Source organism: Chanos chanos, chromosome 2, assembly GCF_902362185.1.
Source record: "Chanos chanos chromosome 2, fChaCha1.1, whole genome shotgun sequence".
NCBI classification, from domain to species: domain Eukaryota; kingdom Metazoa; phylum Chordata; class Actinopteri; order Gonorynchiformes; family Chanidae; genus Chanos; species Chanos chanos.
In genome coordinates, this window is record NC_044496.1 from 31,955,096 (window position 1) to 31,978,607 (window position 23,512).

Consider the following 23,512-nt stretch of genomic DNA (forward strand, 5'->3'; position numbering starts at 1 on the left):
ATTCGGAGTTTCCCATCTCAGGGTTCATCAATTTAGAGTTCAGGATGAAACTCAGAGTTTGTAAAACCTGCTTTCTGGAATATCCCCCCCCCCCCCAGTAGTTATATATATATATATATATAATATTATTTTTTTTTTTACAAATACATTTGTTATCGATTCAGGCCAGAATTGGTTTGAACGATCATTGGGTCGCTTAGGAATTTAAGATAATACCGGAACTACTGTCAGGATTCTTGTTTCAGTCGGTCGTGAATGCAAATGGACACGAAACACCGATTGGCCACGCAGCGGCGCTTCACACAAACTGAGGCGTTACGAATGAACGTGCTTTGTTTTACATATTTATTCAGACACGCGAAGTTGATTATCGGAGTTACCAAAGTCACATCGTAACTATTTGCTGCTTTTAAGTTACAAAATATTTTTGTAGTAAGACTAGCTCTTCATCTGCGGTCCATTTATGTAGCTAGTTTTCGTGAACTCCACTGATTTTCAAAAGGCGAAAAATGACAACTCTTGTTCTGGACAATGGCGCCTATACGGCTAAGATCGGATACAGCCACGATACAGTCAGGTAAGACTACCTTCAGGACGGTCGATGATATTGTTTCATGAGTTAGCTTACTCTTGGCTTCGCTAATCTACTGGCAACTTTCACAGCGTTATCCCGAACTGCCAGTTCCGATCAAAGACGTCCAGGCTGAAGACGTTCACCGCCAATCAGCTAGATGAAATAAAAGACCCATCTGGACTGTTCTATATCCTTCCGTTTCAAAAGGTAATTCATACAATAAGAATTCAAGCTGGAAATAAGGTGGAAAGACAAAAGGGCTAAGTGTTTATGTGCCCATGTGTATGATTCATACGTTATCCATACAGGGATATCTGGTGAACTGGGACGTGCAGAGAAAAGTATGGGACCACCTTTTCGGAAAGGAAATGTACAAGGTAGTCCAGACTACATCCTGCAGAAATGAATGAACAGTACTTGCATTTTAACCTCGAGTCAGCTGGTATTTTCAGATGCGTTGTTACAAAAAATCCGTTGTGAAGATTGGAATAATTCAAGTCTACAATGGTGGTGAAATTATGGTGCTCATGCCGTGCTTTCACGTATTAGGTCATCTTAAATGAATTAATAAAAGCGTTAATAAGTCACGTAAAACCCATAGCATGTAGGATAGCTTTTGCCTCTACTACTCAAAAGTGTTCTCTGCTTGTTTACAGGTGGATTTTGCAGATACTAGTATAGTGATCACAGAACCCTATTTTAACTTTACATCAATCCAAGAGTCCATGAATGAAATTTTGTTTGAAGAATACCAGTTCCAAGCAGCACTCAGAATCAATGGTAAGTCATATGCTGTTTAGTAGTTTTGTGCAGAAATTAGTTGTCTTACTTGATAACTCTCAGCCCTTTTGTGTTTGTACATGTTTCTTGTTTCAGCTGGATCCCTAAGTGCACATAGATACTTCCAAGAGAACAGCACAGAGCTGTGTTGTGTTGTGGTTGACAGTGGGTTCTCCTTCACACACATAGTTCCTTACTGCAGAGGGAAGAAAATGAAAGATGGGATTTGTAGGTCTGTTTTAAACATTTTATTCCCATTATTCCCAAGATGTATTGTGGGGTTATTTGCATTGTTGTGTGTGTGAGAGAGACAAACAAAGAGACACACAAACAGAGATAAAGAGAGAAAGACAGACGCAGACAGAGAGACTGTGTAAATGCAGAAGGATTGCGTTCATCTGTTTTTTCTCTACAGGATAAATGTTGGAGGGAAGCTGCTCACCAATCACTTGAAAGAGATTATATCATACAGGTAATTAAGTTACCAGATCCAGTGAAACATGTTGTGAGGGTTATAAGAACAACACTCATTAACTGATAATAATAAAGAAATTCAAATGTCCATGGTATGCGCAGCTGTGAGTCTTAGTTCCTGGACACTTGAGAAGAGGTCATTATCTCTAATTGCAGACAGTTACATGTCATGGACGAGACTCATGTGATAAACCAGGTGAAGGAGGATGTCTGCTATGTGTCACAGCACTTCTACAAGGACATGGAAATTGCACAGTAAGTTTCTTGCTGCTTTTTTACACCATAGAACAGCAGTGTACAGAAAGTAAACTGCAAACTTAAATTCTAAAGAAGCCTTTTCAGAGACAGTATGTAAGTCAAAGTGTTTGTTGTAGCAAAGCAAAATGAAACCATGCATACCGTGGTATTAAAGGCTAATCGTTTTTTTTTTTGACAAAGGGAATGTGACTTAAGAGGGATCTGTCTTTTCTCTGTAGGTTAAAGGGAGAAGAGAACACAGTGATGAGAGACTATGTTTTACCAGATTTCAGCTCCATCAAAAAAGGGTTCTGCAAGGTAAGAAGCATCTACGTAAGTACATGTGACATCTTCACTTGTTGAACCTTGAACAATTCCAGAAGCAATGTTCATTGAAGCATGAAGTTCATGAAGCATTTTCAATCACAGTTTTTATATTGTATTTTTAATGTGTTTGTCACAAGACTAATCCTTTCTCTTGCTTCAGGCATACAATTTATCAGCATTACTGTAATGTTTTCTGTTTTTCTTGATGGTGGTGGTAGCCTCTGGAGGAAATGAGCTTCAGTGGGAAATATAAGACGGGAGAGCAGATTCTGCGACTCACTAATGAAAGGTTTGCAGTTCCAGAGATGCTCTTCCACCCATCAGACGTTGGAATCCAGGAGATGGGCATTCCTGAGGCTCTAGTAAATTCCATCAGCAACATGCCAGAGGGTAGGAGACAAAACTAAGCATCTGATCATTCCACTGTGTTGTCCATCCCTGCCCTACATGCTGAAAATTGTTTAAACCAGGGGTGTCCCCGACTAAGAAATTCCATAGTCAAATCAGATTCATCAAGTCTTGTCTATAGTCGACTACTCATTGAGTCACGGCTTTTTATTTATTTTTTTTGCTCATTGATCCGTATTCTCATTTGCGACATTGGCTTCCATTTCCAACTGACAAAAGAGCTGAAACACTTAGAATATAGAAGGCCCATAGCTTACAGTAAAAAAGAAGCCAGAGCAAGTAGGTACAAAACTTTTCTTCTGCACTCAGAAACAACTTGATAATGAAATGACAAAAACTGAAATGAGGCCACTGTCAAGTGTCAGCATATCAAACATCAAACAAAGTGTCATAAAAATGACCATAGCAAAATAACACATGCCTTGGATTTTTATTTTTTTTAAGTTGAATCCCTACAAGTTATAAATGACAGGCAATATGGACTAAACATTAACATAAAACGAGCATTTTAATGCCATGAAGTGCAGAACAATGTCAACGCAAAGTAGAATAAAATGTACAACAACATTTTGGATTAAACAGAATTGGATAAACCTAATAAATAACGATTAACTGGAGAGAGCTGAATATGCAAGCTTGCCACCATGTCCAGGAGTTGGTTGCATGACTTCCACATCTGTCGTTCCTTGCCCCGGCTCACCCTTGCTTATGTTCCTAAGGTATTTTAATAAGTTATCAGGGGTGCATGTTCAGGTCATTATTGTTAATTTCTGTTTATTTCTAATTAAATCAGAGTAGATTTCTTAGGCATATAGTGGAATTCTGTGCTCTTCCGAGTCTGTGTCTGACTTCTTATTTTATGTTCAAATAGCACTTTTATGTTCAATTGTACCCTGCTCCCTTGCAAGTCAGAAGAAAAAATGAGAAAGAGAGGGAGCCAGAGACGACAACATCAGCATTTCATCCTGAAGCACGTCACATCCTTGTTTCATAACCACATTTTGTGACGAACGGACTATGAGATTGGCAGTTAAATTGGGCTCCTTAGATAGAATTGTTGAATAGTCGATTATTCGGGGTCACCCCTCGTTTAAGTACTTTTTACAGTCAAAATTTTCTCAAAGCAACTTTACAGCAATCAGTGCCCAAACCCCCAATGAATAGTGGCAGTTTGAAATAGTTTAGTTTCAGATATCAGAAATATGATCAAACGCTTACGTCACGATGAAGATCACAAAGAACACATTCATATGTATGTTCATAACATATTAATGTTAAATGATAAATATTGTTTTATGCCCAGAGATGAAGCCCCACTTCTTCAAGAACATTGTCTTGACGGGAGGCAACACCCATTTCCCAGGGTTTCGGGACAGGCTATATAAAGATGTCCGCTCACTCACACCTACTGACTTTCAAGTGTCTGTTGTGCAGCCACAGAAGTAAGCTGAAAAAACTGCTGTATGCTTTCTCTCTGAACTTAATTTATTTGTATTGTTTTGTTCAAATATGCAATATTATTTAATGTCCTCAGCCCTATTTGCTATGCCTGGGAGGGAGGACAGCTCTTGGCAGAAAACCCAGACTTCGAGGAAATGGTGGTCACTCGAGAGGACTATGAAGAAAATGGACATTTCATATGTGAAGAAAAATTTGACATTTAGTAATCAAACTGCCATTATTCATTGGAGCAAGAAGTCACTGTTTCATTGCTGTGCTGAGGACTGGCGGCAAAGTAATGTTTTTTTTTCTGATTTTGAATTTGTCACCAAGCTTTATTGTTGTCAAGTGGTCAAGACTTTTGTATAAACTTTCGTTTCTATTGTATTGTGAATACTGTATACAAGAATGGGTACCATATAAATATAGCCTTCAAACTTTTTTCATGCTCAGTAATAGATGTGTCCATGAAGGTTGCAGTTTATAAAACATACACGCTTTGTTCATGCGCTAAAAAGTACAGCTGCACGCGTTCTTAATTCTGGCAGCTAAATGCACCATTTCCCCGCAGTCTGACACAGAAACGGGAAGCTTAAAGCAGTGGCGTTACATTCTGGAAAAGTAAATAATCAAACGCGATTCTGGATCCTCCGAGTTGCGTTTGATTCTTAACTTTTCCAGAGTTATAATTTGGTTTGCGAAAGACTTAAAGCTTCTCAGGTACAGCAAGGTGAGCAACTGAGAAACTCTGATAGATAGACAACTGTCTTAGTAATGACTGAGAAAGAACTCGGGGGAAGTTATTAAAAATACAACAGACTCATTTCGCACAATGAAGGTCTGAACTTCAGTAAAGTCTGAGAAATTAGGTACCTCACAGACGCGTAAACTCACCCTATTCGTACAGAGAAGTGTATGAGTAAAGGTAGGGATTGTCAGGACATGTTGTCAACGTTATTATTTAGTCGATTGAATTTCACTTTCTTTTCTGAGTTCGCAGGAGTGTCCGTTACCTTCAGCTGTCGCTGGATTTCGGCAAGATGCTAACATTGCTATACTAATACTGATCGTCGGGCTAGCTAGCTACCAATCATATAACAGTTTATCTAATCCGCTATAAATTGCCTAAGTGGCGTACAAAGCGTTTAACTACATCTTTTCCAGAGCCGGCGTCAAAGGAGGGCATTCACCGGCCATTAAGGTTTTTTTTTTTATTAAGGTTTTTTTTTAACACAAGAAACCTGCCAACTCTTTTGAGAACGATGACCTTCATTTAAGTGTGGGGTGAGTCGGTGAGAAGAAGGAGATTAAACTTAAAACCATAGTGACTAGACCTGTACAGTTTTGCCCTGTGTCTTCAGGAATGAGGTCCAGACAATGCTGGGAGGGGTTTGGAGGTAAGAAGAATTTGCTAATTCATCTCACCTACTGTCAGGAAAACACTTTATCCTCAATCTTTTCTTGTCCTTTAAGTTTAAATTTGAGAGACAATGCTTGATAATTTTTTTAAAATTATAATAATAATGTTAAAAAATGCCCCCCCCCCCCTCCGCCCCAAATTAGTCATTGTACCCCCCTGGCAAGCCAGGCATTTGGCGCCAAACTTTGCGTTTTAGTAATTAATTTATATTCATCATATTAAGAGTGAAAACCTTTTTGCTCAATGAAACTGGGTTGGTGTGTTGTTTGTTGACGGCAAACTCAAGTATTTAAATCATAGTTCTCGAACGGCAGTTTATGGCGCGCCTCCCCGCGGTTAACCTAATGCCCTTATCAGATTTGTTCCTGCGCTGACTGAATCTTCCTCATAAATGAACAGCGTCCTGCCGGTTCGGCTTATTGTAGATTAGCAAAAGGTGTTATTTTACCCTGTTTTTCACCGTGCAGTTTGACAGCTACCCAATTTAACCTTAATTATTCTATGACGTGCAGTTCTTACGTAATTTAATAACATTGCTTTTAAGAAAATGGCTGCTGCAAGGAGAAAACAGAATAAGAAGACCAAGCAGATGGCAGATTCCACTGATTTTAAAGCTTTTGACTTCGATGTAGAGGCAGAAGACAAGAAGGGTCTGAGTGGTTCAGAGGATGAAGCAAGACAGGGTTCCTTTTGTGATCTGTGTTAGATAATGGTTTGATGGTGTAAAATAATTCTACAAACTTGCCATGGACAATGTTGGATAACTTCAGTAAGCTACTTTATTGCTTTATCAGGTGACCAGTAACTACAGCAATGCAAAACTATATGTTGGAACAGCCTGACACCAGTTTTGACCTTGTGCCCCACAATGTCTTAATTTTTTCATAATAAATTTTATCTATATTTTTTTTGAACACAAGAAACCTGCCAACTTTTTTGAGAACGATGACCTTCATTTAAGTGTGGGGTGAGTAACTTGCGTTGGGGGGGGGGGGGGGGGGGGTGTCAATGAGAAGAAGGAGATTAAATTTAAAACCAAAGTGACTAGACCTGTACAGTTTTGTCCTGTGTCTTCAGGAATGAGGTCCAGACAATGCTGCAGAGGTTTGGAGGTAAGAAGAATTTGCTAATTCATTTCACCTACTGTCAGGAAAACACTTTATCCTCAATCTTTTCTTGTCGTAGATAATCTTTTAAGTTTAAATTTGAGAGACACTGCTTGATCATTTTTTTTAAATTATAATAATAATATTAAAAAATATATATTAATTGAAATATACAATGAAATTGACATTAATTATTTATTAATTAAGGTTTCCTTAGTTTTCACCTGAATTATTCAGGTTTTTCAGAAATAACATACACTGTCACATAAACATCTCAGTCAAACAGCGATAGCCTAATCAGACGGTCTTTTAATTAGTAACCTGAATAAGATATGCGCAAACCCATGTTAAATGGAACAAACAGTCATGTAAACATTGTTTGTGAATTCCTCCATTCCATGTGCATACTGCGTTTGGGAAAACCACACATGTATTGTGGATTTATTAAGAGTACAATGCAGAATTATACCGAACACATAATACCTGCAAATGTCACTTTTTGCTGTGTATAAAAATAGTTCGTAAACAGAGTAAGGTAAAGCTGTGAATCAGCATACTGTGCGCATGTAAACGTAACTGATGTTTCTTAACTGACATCAGCAAGACCATGCAGGCTAAGAGGAAATGCCTGGAAACTCTCACCAAAAACTCCCTGAAGGGAAACACTCAGAAGATTGAGCAGCTTTGGAAGAGCCGGTACTGTCAGAGGTAAAAGAAGACTTATATTATTGTGTTCACCTCATACTTGGAGATAAGTTCTGACAGAGAGACCTTGGACTCTCTTTAGTCTGAATGTAATAGTAATGCATTTGTCAGTGTGCTGATGTTTCCTCAGAGAAAGACTGATACAGGACTATTCCCAGCAAGTCTTCTCTGTGCTGCAGCAGTGGGAGATGGATGCACAGAAGTCTGATGAGCAAGAGGAGAAACTCAATGTCAGTCTGAAGAAATCTCCACATTTCACCCTAGCACCTGGTAACAGTGGAGTGCTGTTCTTAGGCATGCTTAAATGTAATGATTGGTACCTCACAAACCTTAATGTTCCTGCCCTGACTATACATACTATACATCATTAGGCTGTGACAAGCCTTTGTTTGTTGTGAGACTCTCACAGCCTAATGATGGCACTTACAACCGCAGCACTGACATATCAGGCTTGTTTGTTGTCTCATGCCTCCTCAGCTATGCATGTGTTGTGTATATTCATTATGAAAGTCACTTTGGAAAAAAGTGTCTGCCAAATGAATAAATGTAAATGGTTTTCCTACTTGGCCAGAATTTGTTTCGCCAGCAACAGAAACTCTTTCAGCAAGCCAGAGTTGTGCAGAAACAGAAACTGAAAACCGTCAAAGATCTGTATGATCAGTTCATTAAGGTGAGAGGCTTTTATAGGCGTGCAGTGCAGTTGAAACACGCTCATTTTAAAATCTCCTTTTTAAAATTTATTTTGGTACCTTTTGACAGAGGTTTTTAATATGGCCTGTGTTGCAATTATTGTAAGAACATTTTATTCATTTAACTAAAGATAGACTTGCCCTGTAACCAAAACCTGGACTTACACACTTCTTTTTATGGAATTGTCAGTCTGTAACTTTAGTTGTTCAAATCCAGATGTAATTCATCCACCTTTTAGAGCATCTAAACACAAGAACCATTAGGTCACTAGTGTAACATTAGGCCCAGAATGAAATTCTACATCAAGGTAAATCCCCAGACAAATGGTTTCTCTCTGTAGTGTGGTCTTACTTCTTTACTTTGCATATACCATTTGTCTGTCACACTAGCAACAGCAGGAGATGGCCACTGTGCGCAAGTCCCTACAGTCCATGTTGTTCTAACCTTATCAAACCACATCACTCCTGTTCCTCTCCGGAGTTCACTGCAACCAAAGCAGAGAACCATCTGTATAGTTTTCCTTGTCTATGTGGTATTCATTTATTTATTTTCATACTCACCGAAATTCTTGTTAGTGTTGTGTGAATACCTATTAATATGCGAAAATGTATTTTTCCTATAGCCAATCAAATTTAACCAAAGTTGTAAGCAGTGTGTTCTAGAATAAATATCCTGAAATCCTTGGGACAGATTATAGTCATTTCTTCAGTTTAAAAAAAAACCCAAAAACAGCCATGATACTTGAGACCTACTCTGATGTACTGAGCAAAGTTTTGTGGTTCTGTGGCATTTGGGTGCATGCCAAAGATGCCTGTACCACTGTATGGACTGTAAATATGGTGTTTCACAGAGCTATGACCTCATCCCACGCCAGCATACCTGACACAGACAGCCAAAGACAAGCAGAATGATCCCATTATGGTGACTGTATTTGGTGTTAAGATCAGAGCCCAGGGTGCTCTATCAGAAACTGATTCAGTGGTTCTATTCTTCAACCCAAAGAGGGAGTATATCTGAGCTTACATCCAGATTATTCAGGAACTCCTTTTAGAACATAAATGTGGTCTATGCACATTCTCAGGTTTACAGAGGCTTTAAGGCTTTAATCACAAAACAGAGATGTTGGTAATGGGAAATACATGCCACAAAATTATCGTTAACAATAAAGACAAGGTAAACAACATTGTTAGAAAATGTCAAGAGCATTAGGCTATATGTGCTTTATGTAAAGTTATCATTCAAAGATATAGAATGAGAATGAGTATCGTTCATAGATACTCCATCATACTAATTATACATAAGCCCTGTGGCTGAATATGATTATGTCTTTAAAACGATCATCAGAGACACTGATAGATGGCGTGGTTCTTTTCACTTTGCCCCCCAATCCCCAACTCGTTCGACCCGATTGCAAGAGAATTGGATGAGAAATGATCAGGTCTACTCCTTGTGTGGGTTCAGCTTCTAGATTTGTCTTTTGCGGCAAGGTCATTTTACTCAAATTTTAACCCAATACATCCTACATGATATACTATCACTGAAGAGCGCAAACCGTGGTACTACAGCAACGTCCTCAGGAAATGACGAACTTCACGTTGCAGTGTCAGGACGGATGTGAGCATTCAATACACTGGCGCCGGTTGAATAAACCGTTCAAAATGAAAGGAAAGGAAATGTTTTTAACATTTTAGGCTTGTGTGCTTCATCGACGAAAGGTAGCTGATCCATGGTAAGGTAGAGTCTTTACATTTTAATGTATTCGCAATCGTGCAAACGTTGTAATCGCAAAGTTACTTATTCTGCCCCGTGCTAACTAATAACTCGTTCAGCTAAGTAGTTAGCTACTTAGCTAGGTTCCTGCTCTTGCACCGATCTCGCAATAAGTCATAACAACGGAATCTGTGACGATTGGTTAGCAAAGTTCGAAAGGATTGTCGGTGACCGTAAATTTTCTGTCACTTAGTTACTTTTGTTTACTCTGATTTGGTAAGCGACCACACGAGTGAATCTAGATACATTTATTGAGAATGATTTACTGAGCAGACATTTCAAGGCTTTTTGAGATAAAAGGCCAAAAGTACATGTTAATAATCCAGAAAACTAATCTTTATCGTTTTAATTCACAGCTTATGAGTCATGAGAGTGTTAAGTGTGTTTTCTCCGACGACGACACAGATCGAGAAGAAATGAATCGTACCCCAGAACACGTAGAACCGAGCAGTCCTCTCCAGGGTTTGGGAGAGCAGGACACGCCCGAACCTCTGAATCGTGCTTGTCTTTTGGATGAGAGCGATTTACTCCTTGAAGATGAAGGATCCCCCGATGAATTCCCTCCTGACGTGGTCCCCGAGACTCCAAGGTATTACTCAGAGCTATTAGAATTTTATCGGTGTGTGGGGTTAGAGTGGTTCATGTAGTGTGGTTAAATTCTGTGCTTAGTTTAGTGATTTTTATAGTGTTTGTCTCTGTAGCCCCTCCTGCCGTAGAAGAAAGCGACGTCCATGCGGGGATGGGGATCAAGGAGTGGTGAGTAAGATACTGCATTATGACTTTCTCTTGAAGTGTAGACCTCCAGAATCTCTGATTCCTCCCCTACTCCTCAGAAACCCCACTCAAGTACCGAAGCCAGACGACACAGTAAAGAGAGCCTCAGTGACCCTGCCGTGACTCCCAGTTCTTACCGGAAACAGAAGCGCAGGAAGCTCCCGGTGTCAGCTGCAGGGTCCAGAGGTGACTGGAGTCAGAGCTCCCGCTCAGAACACAGTGGATTTGTCCAGGCTTCATCTCTTCTGTCTCAGTCTGACTTTGCCTGGCTGGAATCTCCATGCCCATCTACCCCTTATTCTTCTTCCACCAGCTCTTCATCCTCCTCCTGCTCCAGAGCCCACCTGTCTCCAGAGGAAAGAGCAAATATTGGTTGTGGGAGTTCACGTAAAACATCTCTGGGAAACTCTCCCCTCAGGAGAAAGAAATGCAGAAAGTCTTCCTCTACCAAGGGCAGGTCCAGGCCTTCTGAACCTGCTTCTGCTGTAGAGACAGAGAGCTCTCTGTTGCCCAGCACAGAGGAGGGTGAAGTCTTCACAGAAACAGGTACTGAATCTTCACATGGATTCAGACACAGTCTTCTGTACCTTTGCCAGAGTTGAACAAGAGTGATAAAGTAATCTTCTCATTTTTATGTGTGTTATCAGAGCTTGTTTCAATGTACAGGTAACTGCTAAACTAAAGGAGACACCCACACATGCCAATAAGAACATTTCTGAGGCAGGAATGTCCTGATTCCTGATGTTTTTGTATATTTTTCACAGCAGCAGAGGGACAGAATAGAGATGTGCCCCATGCTGCTTCAAAGCCCCAAGACATGATAGTGATAATTGATGATGATGATGATGACGACGATGATGATGTTGAGGCCATGGTCCGGTCTGCACAAATGGCTGAGGATGAGGCGTTTGCACGAAGTCTTCAGGTGAGAGATTCACTCATGGAGTGTGAGTGAATCACACTGTGTCACACTGTGTTTATGGTCAGAGTCAGAGTCAGGCACAGGTCTGTGCAAATGAACTCAGCGAGTCTCACTGATTTACAGGAGCACTTTGATATGGAAGAGAGACTGTACCAGGAGGAAAACAGAGCACAAGTTACACAGCCACAGAGTCATTCCCACACTCACCAGGTCAGTTTTTTACCCACATACTTTTCACTGGTGTCATCTTACGCTTTATTCTCACCTGTGAAAAATGCACTGTCTTTGTGTCATTATTCCTGTAGTGTTTGTAGTTGATTTCTGTATGCAGTTTATTCATGCCCATGTGTTCTGATTTATGTTCATCTCTCTAGAATGTTCCCTTTGTGGAGGGCTGGATCTCTCCTTGGGGCTCAGTCATGGGCGCCAGCCTGAATTCGGCGTTGTCTGACATCTCAGTGCTACCTCGTATATTTATTGGACAACACAGTAAGTCATTCTGTTACAGGCACATCTGTCCCTCTTATAACACAGGGCACAGATAAAGTGTCCAATTAATAATTCTCTCTCTTACATTGTTATTAATTTTTCCAGCACAACAATCAGGGCGTTCTCGAGGTCAAGCGCGCAGCTCTCGGTGGAGAGGGAATCGTCACCTGTCTTTTGACATTTTTGATGACAGCCAGGGAAACAACTATGAGGTTCAGCTCTGTTCATTTGCCCTTTAGCCATGCATTTCTCGCAGTGTTTCTGCTGTGTGGTCTTTTTCTGAGGTGTGTGTGTGTTTCTCATATCTCAGGCTCTTCTGGCCTTTGAGGAAAACCAGGGGGCTGTTGTGACAAAACATGTTCTGGGTGAGGGAGAGATTGACAGGTTCCCCACTAAAGCATTTGATCCTGCCCACAGTGGTGGAAAGACAAAGTAAGTCCGCCTAACATTTGACCATAACTCTTATCTACTCATACTCTTGTCACAGAATTACTTGCTCTGGTCTATGATCTCTTTCAAAACTTTTTTCATTTTATGTTATGACACATTTATAGTATACATTTAGTGTCATTTCAGGGTGTTTTTTTTTCTTTTTGCAGAGTTGTTAATGTCTCTTTTGTATCTGTATCTGTGTGTGTGTATGTGTGTGTGTAGCTGCCAGATTTGTTTCTGTGATTACACAGAGGGTGACAGGCTGAGAATGCTCCCATGTCTCCATGACTACCATGTCGAGTGTATTGACCGCTGGCTAAGTGTATGGAACCTTTTAATGTCTTTATCCTTATCATAATCAATATCACTGAACCCTGGGTTAACATGGTATTTAAAGAAACATATTTCTCTTCTTTTCCCTCAGGACAGCGCCACCTGCCCAATCTGCCGGACAGATGTGACAGAATGTGCTTCTTCCACTTAATTTTTGACCTCAGGACAAATTGTCTACCTCATGAGTTTACAGTGTCAGAATCTGTCTGTGAAAACACTCTCTGTAGTGGCACTGTAGATACACTCATGATTCCTATCCTTTGCCAAAAAACACCCATTTTCAGTATTGCATAACATGTTTCTTACACTCAGTGTAAAGACTTGAACTGTTTTTCGGATGCTGAAAATCATTTGTAACTGTTCTCTGCAGCACTTTACAGCTCACTGTCCTTTTACAGACTGGTGGTTTTTCTTTTGTTTAGTAATAAATGTCTTTTTTTATTATTTATTTAAGTGTTTTTCTGAGTCCTGAAATTAGCTCTTTAAAGCTTTCTCATGACACACAGCCATGTTTATTCTGTGTAGACAAACCATAATGGGAGCCAGAATAGTTCTCACTCCTTCCTTGTCTTTAAAGGTGTATTTTATAGATCTGCCAAAGAACAACCTTAGTTCGGCTTAGTTCAACTCACTTTGATGTGTGATAGCGAGTCTTTTCAATAGCTCTATACTTCCTGTGGTAGTTAGCCATGGGTGATATAGTCCTATTGACTCGCCTCCCTGATTTTCACTCTGCATTCTGTCCTATCCCAGTTTCTTCATGTCCTCATGCACAATTTAGGCGGCTGGACCTCCAATAAAAAACTTCTGTTCCATGTCTAAGCCCATCAGCTCACAGTATGATCACAGAACTGTTAATACGCTACTTTGTTACATCTACTAGCTGGCTCAGCTTCATTTACTTTCGTGAAGACTGAGAGATTTGGCCAACAATGATCCAGGAAAGTATTTCAGGGGGACTCAGAAGGTGCTGCAGAGAAACGCTAGTCCACCGACACAAAGACCAGAGTTTGACTGCAGCTCTCTGCTTTGCTGGCTTGGCCAGGCATCCATACAAACACAACTGGTGGGGTTTGCACTCAAATCAGTTCCTGCGTAAGTGACTCATGGATTGGTCAGGGCGACAGACTAACAGTGAGCAGATCTGAGAGGCATAGAACAAACCTTTACATGCTTTACTGCTTTCCAGAATCTGCTGAAATGAAGTGTTCATGAACTCCATGTGTGCTGGCAGAAACAATTCCCTTTTTAAATTTGAGCCATAAAACTGGGAAGTTCACAAAATATTTCAGAAGGTTGTAAACACAGCATATTTTTTATGGTCCACACAAGCAAGGTTGCACAGATACATCAATACACATTGATACAATCCAGTTTTTCAAACCCCTAGTTGGAACAAGATCCTTTTCAACTGTAACATTACAGATGCATCACTGATGTCAAAGACACCAAAGTGATTCAAAACTGTAATGGATCTTTGAAAGCTTAATTGTGTCCACAGTGTTTCAGAGTGTGTGTCAAAGCATCAAAGACACAGGGCTGTGACAAACGAAGCCTCTCAAAATATCTGAAGGTATTTCTGCCATCACTGAGATACAGGACCCAGAAAAACAACAGCACAATGGATACGTTGTGTCCCCCTCCCTCCTAATTCATTCAGGAAACTAGCAATTTTTAACTTCTTTCAGGGTGGAAACCCCTTTCAAAGTTATAACTAAAAAAAAAATCCTGGTCACTCCACTTGCATGGCTCTTAATTGCTGGCATCTTAAATTCTTGCAGAAATTACTTATTCCCACAGATCTACTGGTGGCCTGCGAGCCAAATCTGGCTCAAGAGTGACCTCCAGTGGCCCAGAGGAGATAACAGTTAAACTCAATTATACAACAGTTAATTCCATGTGAGTAATTTCATTGGACAAGACACATTCCTTGAGTGCTAATATATGTAGTGTACTGTCTTTCTGTCCTTGTACATATGAGAAGGGGAACTGGCAGTGAGTGTGAACACCTTTCTTCCATTAACACTCTGAGGATAGTTGTTTTGTTGTCCACAGGTTTATTAATGCAGAAAGTGTGAAACTACAATAAAAGATGAAACTCAGTATTAATGGTCTGAAGAACTGTCGTTAATCACCTGGTACATGTGTCAGTTATCTGCCACAACATTAAATAAACTTCACAAATATTGCAAAATGTCAACAAAAATGCATAGGTAAGGATGAAATAAACAATATTACATTACAGACGATGCCACGAAAAACAGAGGATGAGAGCAGATGTAAGTGGATTTGTTAGAGCGTTCATCAACATGTCACACAGTACTGATTGAACAAACCTCCTGGTTATCCTTACTTCCTGGATTTGACTTCCAGTGGCATCACTGCGCTTTCATTTCTAAATGCTTTCCAAAGTACACCACTAGGAAGTGCTAAAGAGACAAAAAAGACTTTATTACAACTGTAACAGCACATGTAGAATTACAGCACTGGGGCGTTTTCCCATATATATTACTCCACTTTTCACCATAATAAGTAACTGTAAATATTTAAATGTACATAATTTTCCAAAAACTGCTGGCCCATGAACAAGGCCACTCAATCAGTCAGGTTAATGGCTATTTTCTATTCATAACTTCAAATAAACACACTGAAGAGAATATGAACCAGTGACCACTGGCATGGTGGGCTGACACTTCATCCTCACAGGCCTTCAGACCTGTGCCTGAAGACTACTAGCTCTGTCCCCTGTCCATCTCCTGAACCTGGGTTTTTGACTACCTCAGTGTGGGGACCTTGAATTATGAATAAGTAATGTGTTGGCCATTCACATCGCAAGAAATGTTTGGACTAAATACTCTCTAGGAAATGAACCTTAGTCCCATGTATCACATCATGAATTTCTTTTCAGAGGTATTAAGTGATAAAAGAAGATGTTGGATAAGTAGTCTCATGTTTAGAGATGCTCTGGGCCACTTTAGTGGGGCACTGTCCACATAATGTGTGAGTGAGGGGTGCAATGTAGGGCGAATAAAAAATTACTGTCATGATAACACACCACTCTTTTTTTGCTTTTATACTTTCCAACATGAGTGAGCAAAATATGTACAAAGCATTAGGGTTTTTTTTTTGAGTGGGTATGGTTCAGGTGCAGTAATGTCCTCCAGTGTCTCCTGAATTAGGAAAATAATGGACATGGCTGAGGAAACTCCACCATGCAAATCCTTTGGCCCCACCACGTCCATGGTTTTGTGAAATCAGGACATCTCCTTGCCCTTACAGTACTTATCTTTACTCCAGTAGTGATTTATAGCTTTTAGCTCAGAATAGATCAAGGAGTAGTGAAATTTGTACATTGCCAGGGGTACAATAAAAACAACAACAATAATAATATTTAAACAAAACCAAAATCATTTACGACATCTTTGGTGATTACTTGTTTTTCAATAATCTTTTAAGATTTACATGTAGCTTGAATTCTTCTAAAATTATGGGAAGTTAGCTTTGGAGCCAGCCCAATCTGTTTTAGGAATATGAAATTTCCTTGGTATAAGATCTAATTGTAAAATATATAGGACCTTTATATAAATCCTCCAACTCATCCTGTCTAAAATGAACCATCACATCAAATATATCAGTCCTTACTAAATATCCCATTTTTTCCCAATTAAGTTTTGATACCTGTCCAAAACAGTTGTGTGTAAATGCAAAGATAGATCAGATGTAAAACTGCGTCTTTCTCTGGTGTGTTGAACTCATAGTTGCATGCTGTGTCTATGTGGCACCCATATGTTTCAAGTTTATTTAGAGCCCAGTATCACTGTTTACAATCTCAAAGGGCTTTACAGGCCACAACAGTCAAATCAAAACAGGACGGCACCCCCTGACTTAATCCTCATGCTTTCACTTTTTTCACTTTTTTTAGCCAGAAGAAGAAAAAGAAAAAGATGATGGAGCTTTGCTGCTTGGCCCCCAATTTAACTAGTGCCTCCTATTTCTTTCAAAAGTTGTACTTACACAAGCATCACTTTCTTAAACATTAAGCTGGTATTACTGCTATTTTTCTGGTACTGCTTTATTTATTTGTTTTATTTATTTGTCTTTTTTTTTTAAAACTACATCGAGAAGAGCCATGGGAAGTTTCATTGTACCAGTATCATTCTATCTTATTCTAAATATTGATTTACTCTCTCTCTCTCTCTCTCTCTCCATATATATATATATATATATGGAGTGATTCACAAATGTATCATTAGTGTACCCTGAGCACCAGATTAGCACATGGTAAGTAAAAGCTTTGCACAAATATCATTCCCTTATCTCCCTCTTTTAACACCCTTAAAATGTATCCACTGTATAATTACAGGAGTTTGATGGCCACCTGCTTGGTGACAGAGAGTACCCAGGCCAGCCCTCTCTGTTGAGCCCTTACTCTTACCCTGAGCTGGGCCCCCAACAATGTTCCAGTGTGGCCCACTGCAGGACTAGAGCCCAGGTTGAGAGCCCGGCTCTAGCGATTGTGTAAAGTCAGAGTAACCCCAGAGACGGCGTGTGACATTATTTTGCCATGTGTTGTTCTCCATAATACTGCCATAATAGAGCAGCACCCTGCCGCACAAATGAACGATCCTGAGGAAGACAGTCCCATTCACCCTGCAGATGTCCTGGATGGAGGAGCCATCCGAGACATAATTTGCCAAAAACATTTTACAGATTAAGACACCACCACCTCCTGCAGTCAAATAAAGAAAAATCAGTCACATTTTATTTGGTCTTCTTTATTTCCTATAAATGCAAATGAAACAATTACTATATTTAGACTGTTTCAACAACTAACAATTCACCTGTGACCATGCACCCACCTCTAACTGGTGTCCTAGTAATTCAATTTCAAGATAGGCCTTTCTAATCTGCTGCTCCAAGTACACCATTTCTAAGTCAGTTTTAGCCATTTTCTTCAGGAGATGCATTTTATACAACTCCTTAATCGGTAACTGAGAAAACATAAGGATGACATTAAATTCTACAGTTTGACATGCATAATTAACCTGGCATTTACTGAACATCTCACTGTGTCAATCTGTGCTGTGGAGGTTGATGGACTCTCCTCCTTGTGATGCCCAGTCATGCTCTGTTAAAAAGGATAAGAACGTGTCATCCCTTCAATTTACATTTTAAACTCAAAATTCCACACAAGAATGTAAAAACATTTAAATGGGGAGAGAAATATCAGTAGTCATACTGAATTTAACCCTATCTCTCTAGAAGCGCTGTCCAAATTGGTGCACTCGGCTAAACCAGCTTTTTGCCTCCTTGATCCCCTACCTGCTAAACTTTACATAGAGCTTTTCTCGGTTCTTGGCCCAACAATCTTAAGCACTCTAAATATGTTTCTTAAGTCTGGTGTTTTACCCTCCGCTTTTACAACAGCCACGATCAGGCCTCTACTTAAAAAACCAAACCTTGACCCCGAAGCATTAAATAATAGGCCGATCTCTAATCTCCCGTTTCTTTCAAAAATACTTGAAAAAATTGTAGCTGCTCAGCTGATAACCCATATGTCCTCTACCAGTCTGTCTGAAATATTTCAGTCAGGCTTCAGGTGTTTTCACTCTACTGAAACCGTGCTTACTAGAGTAACTAATGATCTTTTATTAGCCATGGTAAATCACACTACACTGTTAAAGCGCCTGGAAAACCAAATTGGCATTCGTGGCCTGGCGCTCTCTTGGTTTAAATCTTATCTCTCTGAGAGAAAGCAGTGTGTCCATTCTAATAATGTGACCTCTGAATACCGTAAGCTTAACTATGGTGTTCCTCAGGGATCAGTCCTTCGCCCTCTTCTATCCTCTATTTACATGCTCCCTTTGGGTGACCCTATTTGTAGTTACAACATTAACTTCCATTGTTATGCTGATGATACTCAGATTTTCGTACCTATCCAGCACAATGACCGCTCTGAATTGGCTAACCTTGAGGCATGTCTTTGTGTTATTAAGGAATGGATGTCTTCAAACTTCCTGATGCTTAACACAGGCAAGACTGAAATGCTGGTCATTGTTCCCTCTACGCATAAGCATCTTTTTAGTGATCTTAACCTAAATTTTGACAACTGCATCATCTCTTAAAACTCTACAGCTAAAAACCTTGGTGTGGTTTTTGACTGTAGTCTCTCGCTAGTCACCCATATCAAGAACACAACCAAAACTGCCTTTTATCACCTCCGTAACATTGCTAAAATCAGGCCCTTTCTAAGTATGGCTAATGCAGAAACCATTGTTCACGCATTTGTCACGTCTTGCCTCGATTACTGCAATGTTTTTTACTCTGGCCTGCTTGCCTCTAGTACCAGTAGTCTTCAGCTGGTCCAGAATGCTGCTGCTAGAATTCTGACCAGATCGAGGAAGTTTGATCACATTACCCCAGTCCTGGCTTCCCTTCATTGGCTCCCAATTCATGCAAGGGCAGATTTTAAGGTCCTCTTACTAACATATAAAATTTTCATGTTTAGGGGTCATAACATTCCAGTTAGGGCATGACTGTCTGACTTAATTACACCCTATAAACCACCTTGCACCCTGCGCTCTAAAGATTCTGGACTATAAGTCATTCCAAGAGTTACAAAGAAGTCCGCTGACAACCGAGCTTTTTCCTACCGCTCTCCCTTCCTCTGGAATGGTTTACCTACAGAAGTTAGGGAGGCAAACTCTCTCCATACCTTTAAAACGAGACTAAAGACTTATCTATTTTCTCGAACTTATGCATAATATAATTTTGATTTGACTTTGTTATAGATATGTAAATAGTGATATTGGGTGCTAAATAAATTTATCATTATTATTATTATTATTATTGTTGTTGTTATTATCATTATTATTATTATTATTTTTATATTCAGATGTAAACCACTGTAGGCCTTTCTGAATCCCTCTCTGTGGCAGCAGACAACGTATCTTCATCATCATCATCGTCCTGTGATGAAGAAGAGCATTCTGTTTCAGTATACTTTAAACTACTATATTTGGTAAAATATCTGGAGTATTGAATACTTACAACTCAAATGTTAATCTGCTAAGCAGGATATTAGGCGAGAGGACATTTGTGTGTCTTAAAACAGCATTCTGTTGGGGGTTAAAGCTACTCCAAGTTGAAATAGCCACTGAATGACATTTACTTTGTTTAATATGTCAAATATGATTAAAACCAAAATGAGGTACAATCATGAGCCTATAGGGCTAAGCAAAATGTGCCTTACCTGTTTGAACTATGTTTTTATATTTCATTGTCAGCGGCTGCCAAGTGCGCTTTGTGCCCATGTGATTTCACCTAAAAGAAAATAGAATTTTATTCAATCACATTCCACCACTTCCACCTGTAGTATTAAAAGAAAGTGTGGTTAAATGTTAAATAAATAGACTTCTGTATTCAAACTTACGCATTGACTCGGGCAGCAATTCTCTCCCACGCCAATTGTCTCGCCTTTGCTGATGCAGTTGTGCTGCCCCCCTTTTTTTTGAAAATGTGCTCATACTCGCCATAAACATGGATCAGAATTTCTAACTGCAGCAGGGTGAAGTAAAACGGCTTATGTTTTCCCCGGTTGCCATTGTGAATCAGAGCTCCATTACTGATGGCTTTTTATAATCATCATGCACGTGCTTAACTCAGAGTTAACATATTCAGAGTTTATTGAACTAACTCAGACCAGCTTTTCTGGAACCGAAAACTCTGTGTTTCCCATCTCAGGGTTCATCAACTCAAAGTTCAGGATTAAACTCAGAGTTTGTTAAACCTGCCTTCTGGAATACCCCCTGAGCTAGGCCTGGTCTGTTTATTATATCACATATTGTTCTTCTTAAGTTTTATTATTATCACATATTGTTCTTCTTAAGTTTTATCATTATTATGTGATTGATTCAGCAATCATATTGTTCTTCTTAAGTTTTATTATTATGTGACTGCGTGAGCAATCACATATTGTTCTTCTTAAGTTTCATTATTATTATTATTATTATTATGTGACTGCGTGAGCAATCAGATATTGTTCTTCTTAAGTTTTATTAGGGGTCCAAGCAGTGAAGCTGCTGGAACCCTATTGTGTTTTTCGGATTTTTATTATTTTTATTATTATTATTATTTTTCTGCCCTAAAACTGTTTGCACAGCAAAAACTGTAAGGGTTAGAGCTACCAAACTTGGCACTTAGGTTCCTTTGGTCAACCACTACTCAGGCAAGAAAACTTACCCTGATTGACCACATGGTGGCACTACAACAAGCCAAAATGCATTTTGGGCTCTAACTCTTGAATCCTTTGGCCTAGACTCAAAATTCTTTTCCCCCTGATTCCCTGGCTCCTGATGAGCAAAAAAGTCAATTGGACCATTGTGTTCTGCCACATTGGATTTTCCGCCATTTTGAATTTTTTGTAAAACCTTTAAAATTTATCTTCTCCTGGACGGTTTGTCCGATTTGCATGAAATATGGTACACAGCATCTTCAGACCCATAACCAATTAATTTTTGGGGTGTGGCCTCAATTCATATAATGAGGTGTAACTCCTGAATGCAATGTCCAATCATCACAAAACTTGAGATATGGCATCTATGGGTCATGAGGCTTCAGCCTACCCACTTTGGTCTAAATTTGCCAATAGGTGGCGCTATAACAAAAAAATGGTTACAACTCCTAAACCTCTTGCCTGATCAACTTCAAACTTTGGGTGCTTTGTCTCGGTGAAAAGTCCTAGTAACGCCTACAAGGTCAAGTTGATGGCTCAAACAAGATGGCTGCCATCAGCCAATCAAATTTCAGCAGCCCTTAAAGTAACTTAACTATGAGCTATCATTATGAAACGTTGTAGGATTGTTCAGGATGTGTCAAAGAGCAATCTGCATGAACATTTTTCCAATTGTCCAAATAGTGGCACTATAGAGCAATGCGAAAGATGTGCAGATTTACCCAGGCACCAAATTTGGGGTCAATCCATGCATCCCTGTACCGCCACCAACAGGCCAAAAATCAAGGTACTTTTTTGGTACATATTTGCCTATAACTATTGAACCCTTTGTCCTAGATTCGTGATCTTTTTTCCCCTGAATCCTTGGGTCATGGCGAGTCAAATGCACCCACTGCCGTCAATTTCCGCCTAATCAGATTTTCCGACATTTTGAATTTTTCCAAAAGCCTACTTTTGCGAACTAGTCCTAGACTGTTGATCCTATCACCACCAAATTTGGTACAGATCATCTCGAGCACACTCTGGCCAATAATCATCAAAAACATTTTTTGCTAGGTAAAACAGTTTTGCCGCTGTCGTCCAATGAATTTCAATGGCGAAGGCTCCAAACAGGAAGTGAACATATCTCAGCAATGGTTGCATGGATTGATGCCAAACTTGGTACAATTCATTGACATGAAGAATACTGGGGCCCCACCAAGTTTCATGAAATTTGGCCACATGATGGCGCTATACTAGGAAAACATCAAAAAATGTATTCAAATACCCATAACTCCAAGACAACAGCAGATATTTCAGCCAAACTTCTTGTGCATCATCACAGTATCAAGCCCTAACTGGAAGATTATGACCCCAAGCTGTCAGCCAGTTTCTTTGTCAGCCATCTTGGAATTAGCAATTTTCAATGACAGATCATAGAAGCCCTTCATGGATCATGATGAAATCTGGCACCCTCATAGAGCAGACTACGAGGTATCCAGGCACCAAATTTAATGTCGTTCCATCATTGCCTCTAGCGCCACCAACAGGCCAAACCCTAGAGGACATTTTTGCTCATAACTTCCTAACCTTTTGACCTACCCCAGGAAGCTTTACTGTCCCTGAATCCTTGCATCCTGATGAGTAGAACGGACCCATTTTATGGAAATCTGCCACATTGAATTGTCCACAAAGGATCATGGTTGATGTAGTTCATAAGCCGTCCTTTAGTCGATGTAAAAATAAATATAAGAATAAAATAAAGAAGTCTAGCCCTATTTAAATCATAAAATAGTAACAAAGACCAAAGAAACACGAGTGCTTGTAAATATTGTTCTAATACTACACAGCACAGCAGGTACCATATCCTACTTGTTTAATGGTGTTATGTTACTACCAGCTGCACCATATCAAGCTGATAACGTATGATATGTAGGCTACAATAATATTCAATTTGATTATGTTTAATTTATTTTAAACAATTTTCCTGTAACCAGTTTATTTAGAGCCCAATATCACTGTTTACAGTCTCAAAGGGCTTTACAGGCCACAACAGTCAAATCAAAATATGACGGCACCCCCTGACTTAATCCTCATGGCGGGCAAGAAAAAACTCCCCAAAAACCCAAGAGGGAAATGGGAAAATGGGAGAAATCTTGAGGAGGACCACAGAGAGAGGAGACCCCTCCTAGGCCAGACAGGCGTGCAATAGGTGCCGACCACGTGGGCAGTTACAATTGAAAGTAAATTGGGGCATGAACAAAGGGGATGGCGATGTAGACAGGAGGCTGACGGGGGATGGAAGATGATAACACCAGGATGGATCAGTCCACAGGGCGGGAGGAGTCAGGATCGCTGGTGTCTCAGGAGTAGCATGTGTGGCTCGACAGAGAGAGAAAGAGAGAAAGAGAGAGAGAGA

At 39.8% G+C, this 23,512-nt stretch overlaps 2 protein-coding genes and 1 pseudogene across 2 annotated transcripts; all 3 read left to right on the top strand.

Annotated features, from left to right (window-relative positions):
* Positions 1-342: 342 nt before the first annotated feature.
* actr6 (actin related protein 6) lies at positions 343-4,595 on the top strand. The gene is made up of 11 exons (XM_030766333.1): positions 343-577; positions 664-781; positions 883-951; positions 1,231-1,354; positions 1,451-1,586; positions 1,770-1,826; positions 1,985-2,083; positions 2,305-2,383; positions 2,611-2,782; positions 4,104-4,242; positions 4,335-4,595. The coding sequence occupies exons 1-11, from the start codon at positions 510-512 to the stop codon at positions 4,462-4,464; spliced, it is 1,191 nt and encodes a 396-aa protein (XP_030622193.1). The 5' UTR covers positions 343-509; the 3' UTR covers positions 4,465-4,595.
* A 1,612-nt stretch (positions 4,596-6,207) lies between these two features.
* LOC115804743 (synaptonemal complex protein 3-like) lies at positions 6,208-8,604 on the top strand (annotated as a pseudogene).
* A 1,717-nt stretch (positions 8,605-10,321) lies between these two features.
* Positions 10,322-13,032, top strand: LOC115804744 (E3 ubiquitin-protein ligase RLIM). Its single transcript, XM_030765246.1, has 10 exons — positions 10,322-10,520; positions 10,633-10,687; positions 10,765-11,251; positions 11,470-11,630; positions 11,751-11,837; positions 12,002-12,116; positions 12,222-12,328; positions 12,427-12,548; positions 12,771-12,870; positions 12,973-13,032. Exons 1-10 carry the CDS (start codon positions 10,348-10,350, stop codon positions 13,030-13,032), a joined length of 1,467 nt encoding a protein of 488 aa, XP_030621106.1. The 5' UTR covers positions 10,322-10,347.
* The last annotated feature ends 10,480 nt before the right edge of the window (positions 13,033-23,512 follow it).

Bases quoted from the DNA above. Each gene is read 5' to 3' on its own strand.
- actr6 (XM_030766333.1), top strand. From the start codon at position 510: ATGACAACTCTTGTTCTGGACAATGGCGCCTATACGGCTAAGATCGGA. The intron at 578-663 runs GTAAGACTACCT...CAACTTTCACAG, and splicing joins TACAGCCACGATACAGTCAG to CGTTATCCCGAACTGCCAGT. The intron at 2,084-2,304 runs GTAAGTTTCTTG...TTTTCTCTGTAG, and splicing joins AAGGACATGGAAATTGCACA to GTTAAAGGGAGAAGAGAACA.
- LOC115804744 (XM_030765246.1), top strand. From the start codon at position 10,348: ATGAATCGTACCCCAGAACACGTAGAACCGAGCAGTCCTCTCCAGGGT. The intron at 11,631-11,750 runs GTGAGAGATTCA...ACTGATTTACAG, and splicing joins CGTTTGCACGAAGTCTTCAG to GAGCACTTTGATATGGAAGA. The intron at 12,871-12,972 runs GTATGGAACCTT...CTTTTCCCTCAG, and splicing joins GTATTGACCGCTGGCTAAGT to GACAGCGCCACCTGCCCAAT.